Source organism: Glycine max, chromosome 12 (genome assembly GCF_000004515.6).
Source record: "Glycine max cultivar Williams 82 chromosome 12, Glycine_max_v4.0, whole genome shotgun sequence".
Taxonomy (NCBI): Eukaryota; Viridiplantae; Streptophyta; class Magnoliopsida; order Fabales; family Fabaceae; genus Glycine; species Glycine max.
The window spans coordinates 7,652,615-7,673,400 of record NC_038248.2 but is presented as its reverse complement, the minus strand read 5'-3'; the positions used below and the strand labels follow the sequence as shown (position 1 = coordinate 7,673,400).

The window sequence follows — 20,786 nt, the reverse complement described above, 5'->3', positions numbered from 1 at the left end:
TTAATAAATTACAATCAATAATAAAATATGTGTTCTAAAAAGTGTGTTAAAAATATATTATTAACTTTCTCTTATATCAGAAAAAATAAATAATATTATGCTATTATATAAATTGTAAAAATATCTATGTAAAATTAAAAAGGCAAAAAATATCAACCATGTCAGTATAACTTATTATAAATATTATTCCACCTTATATTTTGTTGTATAATTTTTTTGTGTGTGTGACAAAAATAGTAAAATAGAGGAAGAACACTATTGAAGTTAGTGAAGATGAAATGGTCCCTTTGGTGAGGGTGTATGTGTATGTAGTGGCACTAACTTTGAGCACGCATGATAATGGGAGAGGACCCCCTTTTTTGATCAGGTGTCTGCGTCGTTTATTTCCTTGTTGATATGATGATAATGTGCATGGCATGTGCTTGTCCAGAGAATGATGCTCTATCGACGTAGAGGAAGAAGCTAACACATGCACATGGTATTTCTACTTAATTACTAGTGAGACAAGGCACTGAAACCATGGCACTCTTACTCATCACCTCAGAGCTCTGTTTGGTTGCTTCTCTTTGACCCTATTCCACTGCTCCTTCCTATTGTAATTAAGTATCATTGTCAACTCATAGGGCTCCGTGTAAATCCTGGGTCCAACGTGGGCATCTCTCGTTAATTCCATTGTCTGCAACATCGGGTTTATCGTAAATAACTATAAATAATCACTCTATGGGTAAAAAGAGTTGCCTAGAACTTGGTGTGCTTTTCCTTTATTTTCTCTATTTTTAAGATAGTGGGTTTTTGGCGGCATCAATTGTTGATATTATTAATACATACAGAAAAGAAAATAAAGAATAAAGAAAACCCTACTTATGAATTTTTTTTCCCATTGGTTAAAGATAAAATGAGAAAAAAATAAAAGGAAAAGTTAATTTTTAAAAATAAAATTGTATTTTTTTCTTTTCAATTTAAATTTTAGAATTTTATTTTCTTCTTTCCTTAATTTCCTTTTCTCCAACCAAACGGGCAATAGGACATGATTAAAGGTATTGGTTACAAAATTAAAATGAGAATTTTTTTATTGAAATATAAAAAATTGTGCTGCATAAATTTTGTTCGTTCTCTTATGATTTCTGTTTTATCCTTTTAGTTCCTTCATTAATATTCTTAGACCATCAATTAGCATTTGTCATCCATATAATATAGCAAATGTTAACTAATGTGTTTAAGGTATTAATTAAGAAATTAAAAGAATAAATTTTTTTATTGAAGGTACAAAATTATGATGTTGGTAACTTTTTTATACATTTTTTATTTTTATAATAAATATTTTTTTAATTTTTTAACTAATATCTCAAAAATACTTGTTAGTAAAACCGATACAGTAATTAGAGGAATCCTATATAAGATCCTAGATATCAATTGTAATTCCATCACTCAAACTCTTTCACGGGTGGATTAAGTTGGCTATAAATGGAGAAAAACCTAAATATCATAATTAAATATGATTTTGGATTGGATTTAAATGAAAAAGATTGATTAAGTTTAATAACAGTCTTTCATGATTGTCTAGATTCTAATAAATTTTAATAAGAAAATATGTATTGAAAGTAATGTGTTTGAAAATATGCTACTTATACTTATCTTTCTCTCATTTCCACTGCGTTTATGAAAATATGACTATTTGCCTTACCCTTAAACTTTTTTCGAGTGTTTTATGTACATAATTTGAATTACACTCTTTTTGTTTATAATTATTAAAATATAAGTTAATTATAATAATTGATTAATAAATTTTAAATTATATTTTTTTATTAAAATATAATTTAATCATTAATTTTTTATTTTTGAGTTCTTACGAATTATTTTTTATGTAACATTTATTTTAAAATATATATAAGTACATCAATGTAAGGTAGACACACAAGACTTTATCTCTTCATTTACTCTAATTAATGTTTTCATTACATTTTATGGCCAGTGGTTACTGACTCAAGTGTCTGAGTCTTTATAATTAAGTTTAAGTTTAGCTTAAAAGATTTCTTGAAGACTTTACTTGAATGTTCCAATTACTCCCACAAATATTCCACACTTTTAATTTTTAAACTACTTTAGAACAAAAACTATATTTACAAATTTACTTTAAAGATAGAAATAGAATATTGTTGTAGCTTAAATATATATGAGAGCATTCTTGTTTTTAGTTAAAAAAAAGAGTTTTGAATAACATTATTGTTTGGAACTTTGTTTTGATTAAAATTAATTATTTGATTTAAATTAGAGATAGAGAGAGATTTTTGTGGTGTTGTGTTTGAGGTAGAAGGTTTGTTAAAGTCCTTATAAGTAAAAAAATTGATGAAGTGAAAAAATTTCAAATAATCACTTTGAGATTCAACATAAGTTAGTTAGAAGTTGGAAAATTAATTAGTAGCTAGAAGCTGACTAATTAAATTATGGCTATGTTCGATGAAATTAGCTAAAAAAAATAGTTGGAAGCCAACTTGCTATTTGTTAGACGAAAGCTAAAAATTGATAGTTAAAAGTTGAAAAGTTAACTTATTAAATTATAAATGTTTAATAAAATTAACTGAAAAGTATAAAATGATAGAAAAATAATAAAATCATGATTTATTTTTTTAAAAAAAATTGAATAAATGTATTAAGGATAAAAATATAAAGAACTAGAAGTTAGAAGCTAGTGTTTTAAAATGCATTACTTTAAGTAACATTTCAAAAAACACTAGAAGCTATTAAAAAAATTTGTCTACCGAATAATCAAACAAGTTTTTAAACTTAAAAAAACCAAAAGCTAGTTGAAATATAAAATGACAAAAATAATAAAATCATAATTTATTTAAAAAGGAGAATAAAAAAATTGGACAAATATATCGAGAATAAAAATGAAAGAAAATATAAAAAAAATTAAAAACTAATATTTTAAAAGATGTTAGTTCAAGTAATATTTTAAAAACACTAAAAATTATTAAAAAAAACTTATTTACCAAACAATTATACAAAATTTTCAACTAATAAAAAAAACTAAAAACTAAAATATCTTGCTCAACTTCACTTATATCACACTCATCACCGAACTAGAACAAATCAATTGTTCACATATTTTCCTTCTTTATCTTTTATTAATTGATTTTCCATATTCATGCTATTCTCAGTTAATTGGTATTGCTTTTTATTTTATAGAAATATTCTCTTATTAATTGAACCTAAAGAACTAATTCATTCCCTTATATTTTTCAAATATAAAATATTAAAAATAGTTATTCAAAAACCATGATTAACTTTTGATTTATTTAATAATGTTTTGTTCTTTTTTGTGTTTGTTTGTTTTTGACAAAAGAATTTTATTCCTTATAATTCTGAATTCATGTTCTACCAAAACTTAAATAAAAAGCTAAACAATAGAAACATGTACTTTATACTATGCTAAAAGCCTAAAAGGGAGTTGCGATTTGGAATTTTTGTTTATTTTTTAAGCTTAATTATAGGAAATGAAATAAATTGCAGAACATTATAGTAGTTTCTTTTATAGATATTTTAACTTCTCCAAATTTCTCAATCAAAATAATTTTTTTAATATTATTCTTCCATTTTTTATATGTTAACGAATATTCTAAAAATAATAATTTAAAATATTAAATACATCTTATTAATGAAAAGGGTTAAAATACTGATATACTGTAATAGTTATTTTTTTGGCATCTGATTTACTAATATTTAAACACCGTACCATAGGTGTCAACTAATTCAGTAGCTACTTATTGCAGACCTTAACTAATGTATATGACTCTCAATTTAAAATTACACTTCTATCATATACCAGTAATTACATAATTTGTACATTTTATATATATATATATATATATATATATATATATATAAAAGCTGGCTTTTTAGAGAAAATACAATAAAAATAAGCAATGATAGCTATCGAAAAACCATGATAATTAATTTAATAAGTGTGCAACAGTAAATAATTTTAACTGTAATTTGATACACATTTTTGCTTTTAAAAATCTTCATTATAGTAAGAGAGAATTATTATGTATATTAACATAAATGCATCTGCTACTTTCTTTATTATTATTACCATCATTGTTATGGGTTGAAACTTATTTAACAAACTTCTAATAGTTAATATATAGTATTGACAACCCACAATGTCCAGCAAAACAAGTGACATTTTAAATTGCTTCGTACAGTTACTTTCACTCTAGACCATCATTATTTTTCATAATCTATATATGTTCTTTCTTTTTGTTTACTTTCATCTGTCCTTTTGTTAAAAGGAAATGTTGAAAAGTACTAAATTCTTACAAAACATAATTTTTTTCGTGTCATGTTTTCTTTTTCTGTTAAATAAAGACATCAACCCATCCTGTGATATTATTGAAAATATACCCCCTTTCCAATAAAGATTATTAAAGCTGTGAAGGGATGTTTTTTTTAATCGTCAATAATCATATGTATGTTCAGTGATTCAAGTGTTTGTTCTCTTAAATTTTTTAATCTTTATAATTTATATTTTAATTTTTTAATTTTTTTAGTTCCTATAGTTTGAAATTGATTTTTTTAGTCTTTATAATTTGTATTTTTTTAATTCCTATAATTTAAAGATGGTTTTTTAGTCTCTATATTTTATATTTTAATTTCTTTTTACTCCTTATCATTAATATATGAGTAATATTATTATCGTAACTAATTTATAATAAAATAATTTATAATAAATTTGTAACTAATTATTTTTATATTTATTTTTGTAATAAAGACTAAAAAATAATTAAAATACAAATTATAGGGACTAAAAATATTACTTTTAAATTATAAAGACTAAAAAAATTAAAATATAAATTATAAGAACTAAAAAAATCACTTTTAAACTATAGGGTCTAAAAAAAATTAAAATATAAATTATAAAAACTAAAAAAATCAATTTAAAAAAATTAAAATACTAATCATGAAATTATAGGGAGCAAATTACTAATTTAACCTATTATTTATTTATATGGATTTTGGAGATAAACGAAGCTTTCCCTATTAATCAAGACCAAGCAATTAATATTTTTTTTTAAAATGCATCAAACTTAGTTTGCATGGCTTGTGTTTCAATATTAGACTTATTGGGGTACATCCAACCAGATCAGAAAGGATTGAAGATGCAATCATAGCATTAATATAACAAGAATAACGCCAACCATCATGAAAATATAAATTATTTTTAGAGTTTAATTTTTATACAACTTGATGTATTGTATAATATGTCATTGATTCAAATAAATTTGAACTCAAATTTTTTATATAAAATTTAAACTTTCTCAATAAAGAATAATCCCTCAAGAAATCGACAATACTTGAGACTAATAGCATGAGTAAAAGAAACATATTATCAATTCATCAATTAGAAGTTATAATAAATAATTTTTAATATAATTATCAGTATGAAAATTTTAAAAAATATCATACATAATAATTTATAATTTACCGTGTAATATATATATATATATATATATATATATATATATATAATTTGTTTTTTCAAATAACAAACGTTTCCGTTTACAAATCACATTATCCATTAAATATAGTTCCAAAATTACCTGGTTAACTTGATGGACTCCCAATACTAATTATGGCACAAACATTAGAACTTCAAACATCAAACCGTTGGTGATGTTTGAAGTGTGTCTCGTTATGGCAATGGATAACTGATGGCACTTCGCCCACGAAGGTGACACCCTTTGTATATCCATTAGTGGACACCGAGTCTTAAAGGAAGAAGAAGAAAAAAAATGAAAAATAAATAAATAAATAAATTATTTTTCTTAAAAAAAACATCAATCTAAATAAACGAACAAAAATTGAAAGCTTGGAACCAGGTAGACCAGCTGTGTCTGTCGGCGAATAACCAAGCACACCCATAAGCACCCTCTTCTCTCTCTCTCTTCAAAGTCTTCAATTCAATTTGTGACATAGTTAGAAAGAGTGCGTGTGAGTGTGTCTTCAAACTCTTCAATTCAGTTGTGACGTTAGTTAGAGAGAGAGAGAGAGAGTGTATGTGTTTGTGTTGTACTTTGTTTTTCTTCCTTCAACTTGGGAACAAAGGTTGAGACTTTCAATCTTCTTCTTTGCAAATTCTGTGAAAAGCCATCATGGTTATGCTATTATTGCCCAGTGTTGTTGTCATGGGACTAATGAGGGTCAATGGAATGAAGCTATAGCAGAGTGGAGAGAAGGATAAGAAGAAACCCACATGGTGTTTGGGTTGCATATGATTCTAATCTATTGAGGAAACAATGTAGAACAAGGTTATTGCAACATTGGACGAAAAAGAACTATGGCTTGAACTATGGTTTCATTTTGAGACTTGGGAAGTGGGAAAATGGTGTGAGCTAGTTATTGGTTTTTGTTGGTTTTCTTGTTTTTGTTTGTTTTGTTTTGGGGGTTGAGGAATTGAGTGTTGGTGGATCGAGAGCAATGGAGTCTCGGATGGATCAGTATGAGATCATGGAGCAGATCGGTCGAGGAGCATTTGGAGCGGCTATTCTTGTTCACCACAAGGCTGAGAAGAAGAAGTAATAGTCACCACTTTTTGTATTTCATTGATGGGGCTACGTTTTTTTGTTCATGAGAAATTCGTTGATGGGTAGGTTTGTAAGTTTGATGACTGAAGCTTTGTTTTATTGGGTTGCAGATATGTGTTGAAAAAAATAAGGCTTGCAAGACAGACTGAACGGTGCAGAAGATCTGCTCATCAAGAAGTGAGTTTATTTTTTCCGTGTGTGTCTGCGTGCCTTGCGTGTGCTTTTTGGTTATCTCTGCTAGTAGATTTGGATCAAAATCCTGGAATCTGCTTGTTTGTGGAGGGGATTTAACTGTTGTTGTTTGTTGCTAATTGTAGATGGCTCTTATTGCTCGAATCCAGCACCCTTACATTGTGGAATTCAAGGAGGCATGGGTTGAGAAGGTGAAGACCCTTAAAATTTTTGTATAATGTAATCATAGACTTAGTTTCTTTCAGTTAATTGTTAATAGTTACAGTATTGCAATCTCTGTTGTGAACTAGAAGTGTGAGAATAATGACTGTTTACTTTTCTGCTAAGCACATTCTACTGTTGCAGGGTTGCTATGTCTGCATTGTCACCGGATACTGTGAAGGTGGAGACATGTGAGTATATGATAAGACCTATGAACTAGCAGTGCCATGTGGAACTTCATAAATTTTATATGCTCAATCTGCAACAGGTTATTTATAATTTTGTTATACTTATTTTCTCTACAAATCTGCAACAGGGCTGAATTGATGAAAAAATTAAATGGTGCTTACTTTCCTGAGGAGGTATGTTTTTCTCAGGGTTGTGTGTGTATTCTTTTCCCACATGGCCACATCTTGAGTTAATTTTTGAAAAATTTTGTGACTTACATTGATATTGTTGAAATTGCTCAGAAACTCTGCAAATGGTTCACTCAATTACTGTTGGCAGTAGAGTACCTGCATTCGAATTTTGTTTTACATCGTGACCTAAAGGTATACTTGTATGAATTAAACTATATGTAATATGGTCTATGATTCTTGTCTTTCATTTGAAATTTATTAAGTCTGATTTTGTTGATTCTGTTGACAGTGTTCCAACATCTTTCTTACCAAAGATCGAGATGTTCGCCTAGGTGAGTTCACCTACTGTCTTTGATTATATTGGAGATTGGAGATAGATTTCTAAGTCTTCATTCTGAATTTGTCTGTATTTTTCTGACATATAGGGGATTTCGGGCTTGCTAAGACACTAAAAGCAGATGATTTGGCATCTTCGGTATGTGTAACTTTGGGAACATGTTGCTTTCTCCTTTGTCTTCTTTTTGCTTAAAAGACCTAACGATCCATGCTAAACTTTTTTCTATCAAGTTTCTAGCACTGATGCATTCTGCAGAGTTACAGATTAAGAGTTTTCATCTTTAAACCATAACTCTTTCTTTCTAGGTTTTGAGTGGACATGTAGAGATATACTAAGAAGAAATCAATTCTAATTCACATATAGTCATAAATAGTGTTTTTGGACATTTCCTAGTTTTTGTTCCCTAAAACTTTATCTGTTCATGAGAACCATAAGCTTCAGCATTATTAGTTGCTAACTGAGTTTTTCCACTATTGGCCAAGCCAAGGACTAATAATATCATCCCAACTATGTTTAGTTAAAATTATCCTACTATTAAATTTATTTGTTCCTTCACGCCTTACAACTCATTTATTTTTTATATAGAAACTAGAAGCTCGCCATATTTTAATAATGTCTAGTTTCTAGAGGTTTGAAATATGATATTGCTTCCAATTTTTTAATCCATATGATTAGCGTAACATTCATAGACAAATACATAGTCACCACATATGGGATTAATAATTGCTGTAAATGTTTCTATGTAGGTGGTAGGAACTCCTAATTACATGTGCCCTGAACTGCTTGCTGATATTCCATATGGATTCAAATCTGATATTTGGTCACTAGGTATGTATGTTATAACCAAGTATCTAATACTTGCAGATTTGGTTTTGCTGCAGCTAAAATGAATTTTACTTGTTCAGGGTGCTGTATATACGAGATGGCTGCTCATCGCCCTGCTTTTAAAGCTTTTGTAAGATTTCTTCTGATTTTTTACTTTAAAATAGTTATAAATAGTATTCAATCTTTAGCAAATTCATTTAATGTAATACCCTCGTGTCAGATATGAACATAATATCTCATCTCTGCATCGAAGTTAGCAAAGTTACATTTGCATTACAGGAAAAATAAGGTATAAGTTTGCACAAATGATCTAGAAATAATAAAACAGTAAATTTGTAAAATTGAAGTAGATTGGCAAGTAAACTTCTACCTGAGTTTGCAAAGCCACCACCTACCAGATCATCATTGTGTTTTATATTTTAGTTTTGTTATCCCCATATATGTGCTGGAGTTCTAAGTTTAAGCTTGTTTTGTAAACTATCTTAACTGCTGCTTGTTTTGCGGAATAATACTACCGAGACATATAGTTTCAGTTAGGACTTAAGCAAATGAGGAGAACCCAACCCAAAAGACTAGTCCACTAGGTGGGAGAGCCTCTTGGCTTAACTATATATAGTTTCTAGGTCATGTTTGCTTGTTAGTGGAATATGCTTCATGTGATTCTCTGCAGTAGATATAGATATTTATGTTATATGTATGTGGAGGTATTTCAGCGTGGTTTATTTCTTGGGTTTTAACGATGAGATGGCATAATGAATCATATGTTTCAGGATATGGCAGGACTGATAAGCAAGATAAATCGTTCATCCATTGGCCCTTTGCCTCCATGTTATTCCCCTTCCTTGTAAGTTTCTATATGCTTCTGTTAAGATTAATATTCCTTTGTATACTACCCTTTCTGATGAAATCAGGTTTATGACAGTGAGATACCTGCTACTTGTTTAATTGTTCAACATCTTTTTTATTTCCTCTCTGCTAAGTATCGAAGTTGTTGACTACTATAACTACAGGAAAACACTGATAAAGGGCATGCTAAGAAAAAATCCTGAGCATCGGCCAACAGTAAGCCACTGTTGAGAATAAATTTATTTCCAATGTGGAAATGGTTTACTATCATTGCTTTTCCTAAATATCCTCACTTTAAATTTTCACAGGCATCTGAGGTGTTAAAGCACCCTTATTTGCAGCCTTACTTGGATCAATATCGTCCATCTTTCAGTCCTCCAACCTCCTGTTCTCCTGAAAAACCAATTTCTGCTGTCAATAATCATCCAAAAAATATGGCTGAAAGTCAAAACAGTAATAGTTCAAGTAGTGACAAAGATAGTTTGATGTCAAATGAGAAAAAAATTGCACCAGCAGGACCGAAGTGTTATAACAAAGCCATTGAGACGGATCAAATATCAATTGATGATGATGGCTCAGAGGATGAAAGTGGCTCTAGTAATGCTAATGCCAAAACAGCTGAGCAAGAGGTGATGAAACCATCTAATAATGAACACCATTCTAATGTTGAATCTAAGCAGCCAAAAACAATTAGAAATATAATGATGGCATTGAAGGAAGGAAAAGTTAGAGAAGCAACTTCTCCAATGAGAGGCAACCGCATAAAGCCTGGTGGCATATCAACGCAAAAAATAAACACAGAGACATTGTCTAAATTGCCTAAGCCTACTTTTATTGCTCCTAGTATGAAGCCTAATTTAGAATCACCTGCTGCACTTGCAAGGGCAAGTCCTGACCCTGCAAAAAGAATGATGGGTTCACATTATCCAAAGCATCAGGTACATTATCATTTGAAATTATCTATGTCGCCATCTCTTTCTATAGATTTCCTCAAGACATTGAAATTTATTTCTGATTTTCTGGTATTTTATTCCTATATGCTGGCAGATTCTGATGACAGAAGCCTCACCAAAAGTTAAAGCTAGACATGATTTGACTCCACCATCTGCACTTGCCAAACAAGTAGAAGGAGATGGATTTTCTCCCAAGCCAAGGCAAAGGACTCCTCCAAGCTCACTTAGAAGACCTTCATTTTCTGGAAGAATGAGGCTGGCTGGAATTGATGTTCCAAATGCAGCAAATGATACTGGGAAGCTAGGCTCAAATAAAATAATCCAGGAACCTGAGATGAGCCCTTGTCAATTGGCCAATGGCAATGTACCACATATTTCAAGACAAGTTACTAGAGAGCCTCAGAAGGCTTTTGAAAGAAGTTCCAAAGGAATGCAAACAGACAGCAGCAATTCTGCCTCATCTTCAGTTTCTATCAAAGGATGTGAACTTGCTGATGATGCAAAAACTTTCATTGACATGAGAGAGCAGATGCTTCCTAATCATGAGAAAGTAAACCACATTGTAGGTGTTGAAACATGTCCTGATAGGAGCCCACCTACAACTTGTGCACATTGTAAGATGGCTGAAAAAGTGCCTAAAGAAACCTGTGAGGTTACCATGAATTTTCAGAATACCATAAGTAGTAATGAGAAAGTGAGTTCCAGTTTAACTCAAGATCACCGTGTTGAGGATTCCAAGGTAACACTTGCTTCAGAATGTGATCTTGTCATAAACCAGACAACTATATCTACTACCACTAGCTGTGATAAGAGATCTGTAGACCCCTCTGCTGGAGCCACCAAAGAAATCAAAGAATTTCAAGATATAACCAAGGAAATTCTTTTAACCAAGTCTCCTAAAGAAATCAAAGATTTTCAATATATTTCCAAGGAAATGCCTATGATCAAGTCTCCCAAACAAGCACCTCCAAGTTCTGGAGAAAAGTCTGTTCATGTAGAAGTTAGTCCAGTAAGTGAACCAGATATAGTTAGCCAGCCAGCACTTGGATGTAAGTCCCCAGGTGATGACAAATTCACAGTGAGGGAGCGACTGTCACCGGCAGCTGAAACTGTTCCTGTGGTTGCCACTACTAAATTATCAAGCCAGAAACCGGCGGCTGAAACTGTTCCTGTGGTTACCACTAACAAATTATCAAGCCAGAAAGTTTTGCACGAGAAAGTAACTTTGCTGCAGAATCCAGCACAAGAAAGGCACGATACTGGCCATCTTCCTCCAGCCTTTGATGATGTTATCCATGTCATACGCCACAGTAGTTACCGTGTTGGAAGCGAGCAACCAGTTAAGGAATCTGTGGAGATGGGAGTTCAAAATGTAGATGTTGGTAAGTTCATCAATGTTGTGAGGGATGATTTGGAAATGAGGAACATAACCTCTCCTTTGACCACCCACAAATCTTCAACTTGCTCTGATGCTGCAAGCTTGAAATCAGACATTTCTGATCAGCTGCAAATGAAGAACTTGAACACTCCTCCAATCCTTAAATCTTCAAGTTTCTCTGATGCTTCGAGCATGAAATCAAGCATTTCTGATCATCCTGGTCTTAAGGAGCAAGATGTGAGTAACCCTTCTCCTATAGTTTCAGAACCTGATTCTGCTGAGCTCAGTAAATGCAACACTCCCATGAATGAAGAGAAACCACCGGCGGCAAAGGAAACATTGGATGTGAAATCTTTCAGGCAGAGAGCAGAGGCACTTGAAGAACTCTTGGAGTTGTCTGCAGAGTTGCTGCAGCAAAATAGATTGGAGGAACTTCAAGTTGTTCTGAAGCCCTTTGGGAAAGACAAGGTCTCCCCAAGGGAGACAGCCATTTGGTTAGCCAAGAGTCTCAAAGGAATGATGTCTGAGGAAAGTGGGGGACACTCTTCATGATGAGGTATCTCAATTCTTATGTGACAAGTTTCACTTGTATTTGATATATTTGAAAATTTGCTCTTAAATAGTTATTCAAGTACTACTTGAATTCATAAGAGAACATAATGGCTTTGTCCCTTCTTTCATTATTGTAATTCTTTCAGTGCTTTTATGCTGTTGTAAATAGTGACCATACAAAATAATAACATCAAATTACGATCAATTGTATGGACATTCCGTGCCCCGGCATAGTTGTTAAATTTGTTGTACCAAAGTGTTGCTATGATTAAATTGAGCAAAGCAAAAAACCATAAAAAGGGTTTACTTATCAACCAGAAATAGAAAGCATACTTCAATTAGCACTCAGATAAAGAATCTTCATATGCTGGATTGGAGACAAATTGGAATGTCATGTCATCATCAAAAACTACTTAATTAGTTATTAACAGAATTGTTGACCTTGCATAAATTAGGTTTATAGCTTTTATTCCCTCATTTCCGCGTAGTTTCCTAGATTCCCTCATTTCCTAGAAGCATCGTGGAACCTTCCTCTTCCTTATTGATTATACGTAGTATTTTGCTATATAAAGATCGCACGCGTTTTACTGTCCATATGTGTTTTTTTACGTTTTTTTCATTCCTCATATACTCCTTTTTTTTTTTTTTCTATTTCATGATCACAACAACAGCTTCACCTTCATTCACAACAGCACCGAGCCAAAACTGCACCTTCCAAAATTTCATCATTGATTAGACAAACCCTTCTACCAAAATCCAAATCAAATGACTCCAACTAACAACACCCCGACAACAAGGTGCTGTGGCAACTCCTTTTTCCGCAGACTAACATTGGTGTTGGTCTCCATCTTTGTTATCATCATGGCCATCATCAGCATAGCATGGCTTGCCATGCATCCGCATGACCCTGGTTTTCGGTTGACATCACTTTCCGTGACCAACTTCGCCCTCTCAGACTCGCAGGTACGAGGAAAGTACGAGGTTGGACTAACCATAACAAACCCAAACAAGATCAAAGCACAAGTGGTGCTTCACCGTGTCCACACGTTACGGCTTTATGGCGAGGAGTGGCACTCCATGGCTGCGGTGCAACAGCAACAACAAACCGTGTTCATGGAGAAGTTTACCAACAAGAGTGTGAAGGTTGACATGGAAGTGAGGGATTCACGCCAGAAGGTGGTTCCTGATGTTTTGTTTAAGAACTGGACCAAAGGGGTGGTTAACTTCAACATGGTGGTCTTGGGTGTTAAGGTTAGATTCCAATCTGGAATTTGGCCAAGTATGGATAAGTTATTTGATGTTCAGTGTATGAATCTGGATGTGGAGTTCCTCTCTCCAACAAAAGACACTGGCAAGCTTTTGGGTATAGGGAAGAACTGCCACACAGTGAATGCTAGAGGGACGGCAAGATCCAGAAAGTAGTGCAATGCGAAGAGTTTAATTTATATACCCTGCTGTAACTGTAAGACATTTTTACATAGAACATTCAATAAGATTTAATTATGTTATCACGCCATTTTCTTAATATGACGTGATGATAAAATAATTTTTTATTGGATGTCGATGTAAAAAATATATTTTACACTAAATTAAACTCTTCTTTAAAGTATTTATTCTTTTGGTTCATAGTAAAATAGTATATTAGATATATAGATCAATTGTAGTGGTGGTGGGTGTAGCTAGTTTGAATATGATACGCAAAAAGTTAGTAAAAGATCTGGTGACTATGGACTACCATGTTTAAGATCGAAGTTTGAATAGGATGAAATGACAAGAAGAAGAAGAAAAGGCAATCTAATGCCTAGATACTTGTTATAAGAGAAAGGATATTGCATGTACATTATCATGTTAACTTTAAGGTGTTACAAGTTGGAAAGAAAGAAGAGTGTGGGGCCACAAATGAAGAAACGGCAGAAGTGGACGATCCTCATTTTATTTTCTTTACTTTGTTTTATTGAACTTAAACATCATGTATGTATGTTGCTATATGGTTGTTGAAATTGTATAGCTAGCTGCAAAATGTAATGTAGTTAACTTGAGAGAGAGGATTGCTATTTGTATCTAAAATCTATCTATTATGTTATCGGTTAATCGATCAGTTAACTATAGCACTCTTTTTTTTAAAAAAAAAAAAAGTTAATTAACTATCACTCAGAAAAACATGATAACATTAATAAATGAATACAGTATTAACAAATAAGTACTTTTCATAGGTACAGTACAGGTGTTGTTCAGGTGGTGTTCAAATGAAACTCTGCTTTTGCTTAGTAGCAATAGCATAAAATTTGTGTGCTAAATTCTAATATATTGCTTTTTTATTCGGGTGTTATGGAATATGTGTAGTGGATCTTTGAAGTTTCCAGGTAATGAACTCAACATGACGCACCGGAGTTTGGAGAATCTAGATAGAATACAAGTTCTTTTGGAAACGTTGTTTTGTAAAAAGGCTAATACTTTAATATACCTGATCGTTGAGACTTAAACCTTATATATAGTGTAAGTATTTCATAATTCATACACTTGAAAAAACATTTTTTTTTAGAAGGTTGAAAAAACACGTTAAAGTTAAACTTTGGGTTTCATAATTCCTCCAATAAGTGAAAAAGAATTTTGCTGCAAACTACAATGTATACACGGAGGGAACCCATAAAAAGTTAAACGTACATCATAAATATTAGCAATTCCCAAACATGAACAAGAATTTTTGCAGTTTCATTCTTTTAACAAAATTATATAAATGAAGAATCTATATATATGTTTATGTATAATGTTAAAGTGCTTTAATTGAAGTAGCCACTTGACATTTTTCTAAATTGTATCTTTTAAATTATTTAATTTATTTATATTTCATTTATTTCGTGTGCATTGTGTTGACTTTTTATGTTTCTAACCTTTTTAAGTTTTAATATTTTTTTCAGAATTTTTAATTCTTAATGTTATAAATATTAATAAATTAACAAAAACTTAAAATTTGAAATGTTGAAAAATGAAAGTGACGAAACATATATATAATAAATAAAAATTACTAATAAAAGATTTAAAATTAAAGAGTTTTAAATAAATAAAAATTTAGAGAAAAAAATCACGGGACAGTTTTAGTAAGGACTTTTATATTATATACCTAACAGATAGAGAGATAAAAAGTATTAAATTAAAAAATGATAGCTTATTGCAAAGATATAGGCTTTAGTTAACATAGAAACTTCATATTGAATCAGAAGTAAAACTTCACAAACAAAGACTAGGAAAAAAAAATACTAGTACATGGGCTAAGAACACAAAATAAACATCTTCTGGAAACAAATTAATTAGTCAACACTTATTTTATTCTAGTTAAGTAAAAAATGAAATAGAGGAGATAAAACAAGAAAATAAATAAATAAAATAGAAAGAAGTGTTATTTGGATAGGCAAGGATATGAAGGAACAAAAGATACAAAAAATACTCTACTTATTTAAATGAATAGAATAGAAAATAGAAGAAAGAAAGAAATTGTAAGAAAAAATATACAAATAAAAAATTATGTGACTCTAAAAAACTTGGGGAAAAAAAAACATAGCGATTTCCTCCCCATTTCATGTCTCTTGGGCGGAAAATGTTTTTGTGGAACCCACCAATCTTATTTCACCCCTTACGTTTTTTTTTCCTCTCTAATTTCATTTTCCTATTTCATATCACCCAAGCAGGCCTTGGTACCACACATACTTTAGAAACAACAAAGAAGCATAGTACTAGTATAATTTACAAAATACTAATAAAAAAACCCTATTTGTCTTTCATACTATACTATTTACGCTGTTGTAATTCATAAACGCATTTGCATCGCTATTGTTGCTTTCCTTTTCACCTCAATTTCATCATTTGGCGTATATGATCTTATATGGTTTGCCCCACTAGTCTGTACCCTCCACAAAGTCTTTGATAACGCGTGGGATACTGAATTAGATTATGAGAAATCAACCTTCATTTTTTTTAGTTGATGAATTGAACGATTATACTGATCTTCTTTGAACTGAGATCCCTATATAAATAAATAAAAAAAGAAGCTAAAAACAATAGTTAATAAGTGACCAGATGAAATATTAATACAGTAAATAGTGATCAAGATACTAATAACAATTCAATTCTCATCATAACTATAAAAAAGCTAAAATATAAGAATAATCCTTAACTTATTTTTTTTCTTTCTAAATGGAGCCCCTAATTTTTTAAAATTCTAAAATGCTCTCCTATAATTTTTCTTGGCTCATTAAATATTTGAATTGAAATGTTGAAGTTTTCACACAAGTCCCATATAAAGTGAGCATGGATTTGGTTGGATTTGTAACTTTCGTAATGTGAGTCACCACGGAACGACGATAAAAAAAGATAAAAAAAGGTCTTTCAAAAAGAAAAATTGGAGGAGTCGTTACCAACGTTTATTTAAGAAAAATATCAGAAAAACTAAAAAGGACAAGGAATGGTCTACAGTTTGAGAAAAAAGATTCGAGAGTCGTTTATGCACGAGGAAAGTGTAAACACCCTACGCGTCCGTCATAAAGACGACAACCTTTAATTGAATGTGCTAAAAATAAAGTGACTTTTTAAATTATTTATTTTTCCTTGAGAGCATGAGTTATGTTTGTTATATTTTTTTGTTTATTTAGAAAAGGAAAGCAAATTTTTCTTTTTTTAGGACAATAGAGCCAAACCAGAAAAAGGGTGGTGTAAATAGCGAGTTCTACTTCATTTGGGCTATGCCCGAAGAAGTGGAGGTGTGTATGTAAATGGATGTATGACTAGTGATATTTATTTTATATATAATTATTTTTTGAGAAAAATGGGTCAGGCCCAAAATGAAAGAAAAAAATATATATGTGAAAAAGCTGGGATCAATAGCGATTTTTTGTTTTTTTCTTCTTATTTTGCTTTTTACTATATAAAAAAAAGATGGACAACAAATATTTACAAAAAAAAAAAAATTCTAAGTCTCACTAGCAACCAAGGGTTCACCGACAAGTTAGAACGAATCAAGTAGGAAATCAAAAGAAAGAGGAGAAAGGAGTGGAGGAAGAGTGAAGGAAAGAAAAAAGGAAAGAGAAAGAAAGAAAGAGATAAGATGAAAGACATAAGGGGATACTCGGAGGTCCCTCCCCCTTTCCTGACTATAATGTCAAACAACACGATGCAGTGAGCTTCTTTCGTCTCATCAAGATTTGTGTCCTTCTTATTTTCTGCGTGTTTTCTGTGTTTATGTGTAATTTTTTTCTCTTATGTAATTGTGTGTACTTTCTCTTTTTATAGTATTCCTTCTCCTTATTCTTTTCTTTTCATTATTATTTTTTTTTGTTTTATTTTTGTTCTTCCTTTCCTTTTTTTCTTATTTTCTTTCTTTCCCTTTTCTCCATTTTCTTTCTTTCCTTTTCTTTTTTTTCTTTTCCTGTTCTTTCTATCATTTGTTTTCTTTTCCCGTTGTCTTTTATTTCCTTTTATTTTTTTTTTCTTTCCTTTTTTTGGTTTTCTTTTTTTTTTCTTTTTCCCATTTCTTTTTATTCTTCCTTCCCCCCTTTTTCTTGTTTTCTTTCTTTCCTTTTTTCTTTTTCTGTTTTTCTTCTTCTTTTTTTCATTTTTTATTTATTTTTTGTTTTTATTTTATTTGAATAACTTGTCCGGACATAATTAGGGTCTAGCAGCTACTTCTCTTTATTTGTCTTTTATTGAAAATAAAAGACAATTAAAGACAATGACATTAATTCTATTCGGATGATCCTTTGAAAGGTCAAAACATGAGAACGAATAGTCCTTGGAAAGATCACAACTGAGGACTTTGAATCTATGAAACATAAAGCAGATGACTTGAGTCTTATGAAACTAAAAAGAAGTGCGTTGAGTCCTATGAAACATAAAGTACAAGACGTTGAGTCCTATAAAACTAAAAAGGAGAGGACGTTGGGTCCTATGAAACTAAAACGAAAGACATTGAATCCTATGAAACTAAAAACAAATGACATTGAGTCCTATGAAACATAAATTCGATAAAAAGGACGTTAAGTCTAATGAAATATAAAGCAAAGGATGTTGAATCCTATGAAACTAAAAATGAGGATGTTGAGTCCTATGAAACTAAAAACAGAGAACGTTGAGTCCTATGAAACTAAAAAAGGAGGATGTTGAGTCCTATGAAACTAAAAACGGAGGACGTTGAGTCCTATGAAACTTAAAAGGAGGACGTTGAGTCCTATGAAAGTAAAAACGAAGGATGTTAAGTCCTATGAAATTAAAAATAGAGAACATTGAGTCTTATGAAACATAAAGCAGATGGCGTTGAGTCCTATGAAATTAAAAATAGAGGATGTTGAGTCCTATGAAATTAAAAACAGAAGGCGCTGAGTCCTATGAAACATAAAGTGAAGGACGTTGAGTCATATGAAACAGAAAGCAGAAGACGTTGAGTCCTATGAAACTAAAGACATAGGACATTGAGTCTTATGAACATGCCAACAGATACTGGTACACAGAGGCTTAAACTCGTAAGAAGGTGAGAGGTTGACTCTCTAAAAGTGTCATTCATCCCAAACTCAAATAGGAAAACCCTGGATCTCAGAAGCTGGCATATGTAGAGAAGACTATGCTCTTAAAGCCTGACATGCAACATATGAGTTTTGGAATGCATTATGATGAATGAAAAAAGGCATGCAAACTTCACGATCAATGTAGGCTTTGTACCCAGTAATGCAATGCAAAAGGTTTTTATTCATGAAAATTGTGCAATGTTGCATGGCATTCTTTTTTTTTCTTTTTAAAAAACACATATTGACTATCTCTTTTAAAAAGATGTGATGATTCATGCAACCTCATCCTGTCTTTTGTTTGATTCAACTACTTGGCAATTTTGGATGACGACAATAGACCTATTTGACACTTAATCAATCAACTAAAATATTGATTCCAGGGTTCATGTGACACCCTCTACCCCACACATATATGTACTAATCATAAAAAGGAATAAGAAATCAGAATTAATTAAAATTTTTTAAAACACATTTAAATAAAAGCATTTCGTAAGGGTAAAAGGATCACATTTACTTCACTATTACCAAATAAAACTTGTTAGAAACATTTTTGGCTTAAAACATCATGTAATTAAACAAAACTCATGCTCTAATGTCACATCCTATCAGAACATTATATCTCGACGTCCTTTAGCACAAGGTTCCTTAAAGCAATTCACCTAGTCATCTGCTCCCAAGAACACAAAGTTTGAGATCATCACAGGATCCAAACACAAACAACACACGGAGAGTGAATTATCACATTCCTAACTAATAGAAAGAAATAAGACAACATTTAGATATACATATCATATAAACGAAATAAAACTTACTTAAATATAGCTCACGTCATTCCACCACTTTGTCGCATAACATCACATCACAACACAACACGTCTCATTCATTTTCAAATTATTCATGTACTCGAGGATCAAAACACAATATCACTAAATCAATCAATATCGACCAATTCACAAGTGTTATGCAATAGATATACTAAGACTCAATCCTATATGCAATGTGGTATCATGTCAGTGAAAAACCTCGTTGGACGCCTAGAAGTACATGAAAAGACAAATCACACACTAGTAAGTCAGGTCACTTTCACTAGGTAAAATCATAGGGAGACCAGTCAGGGTCACGCTGTTTTGCGAGAATGCTCCAACCATGTGGGATCGACACAGGCTTAAAGGAGCACTCAAATCCGGTGTGTTTACCTCCAAGGCCTAGACTCCGAAGAGTCCGTTAGGGTCTCTCCCTCCTAATTCAGGTCCAACCCAAAAAAACATTTTAGCACACAGATTCTATCTATGAACTGTACAAAACACATGACTCCTCAATTATTCTCAAAATAATTTTATCTCATCACGCTTGTGATTAAACTCGTCGGGTCCCCACAGTGGTTCTCATCACAATACTTATCACATACATTTGGTCTCAATCACAATGGTACAATCCCAATTTAACATGTTATCACACCTTATGAATCATATACATTTTACCTATGAACTATGCAATACACACAACTACTCAATTGTTTTCAAAATAATTTTAATTCGTGGAGTCTCAAAGTGATTCAACTCGTCAGGTTCCCACAATGGATCCCATCAAAGTACTCGTCGCGCAAAAACTCGTCACCCTTAAAAGGTCTTACAATTGTGTGATTATACAGTTCATAGCTCATAACTCAATACATACAATATCTCAATACACATGTATCTCACCATTCATCACAGGTTCAATTTGTCACTTACTCACAATTTGAATCACCATTTCATAATCTCAATATAACAATTTATACAAAAATTTTCTCACAACATATGGAGTAAAACCTCTCAAATAATTCACACAATCATATTAAAATCAATGAATCAAAATCATAGGTCAAAAACATGAAAACATCAAGAGCACTCAAGTTTATCAACCAATTCACATCAATTGGTCCATCAAACACAACAATATTGTATTTATAATTGTAAAGGCAAATTATAATTCAATAAACATCCCAAATTTAATCCTCTAAGGA

At 31.4% G+C, this 20,786-nt stretch overlaps 2 protein-coding genes across 2 annotated transcripts; both read left to right on the top strand.

Moving 5' to 3' along the window:
• Window positions 1-5,774: 5,774 nt before the first annotated feature.
• On the top strand, window positions 5,775-12,435 carry LOC100784761 (serine/threonine-protein kinase Nek5). Its single transcript, XM_014764623.3, has 14 exons — window positions 5,775-6,578; window positions 6,698-6,764; window positions 6,905-6,970; window positions 7,125-7,171; window positions 7,297-7,342; window positions 7,451-7,531; window positions 7,629-7,671; window positions 7,765-7,814; window positions 8,423-8,504; window positions 8,582-8,631; window positions 9,272-9,345; window positions 9,512-9,563; window positions 9,656-10,285; window positions 10,395-12,435. Exons 1-14 carry the CDS (start codon window positions 6,481-6,483, stop codon window positions 12,228-12,230), a joined length of 3,222 nt encoding a protein of 1,073 aa, XP_014620109.1. The 5' UTR covers window positions 5,775-6,480; the 3' UTR covers window positions 12,231-12,435.
• A 656-nt stretch (window positions 12,436-13,091) lies between these two features.
• LOC100784231 (uncharacterized) lies at window positions 13,092-13,652 on the top strand. The gene has a single exon (XM_041007530.1). It carries the CDS (start codon window positions 13,092-13,094, stop codon window positions 13,650-13,652), a length of 561 nt encoding a protein of 186 aa, XP_040863464.1.
• The last annotated feature ends 7,134 nt before the right edge of the window (window positions 13,653-20,786 follow it).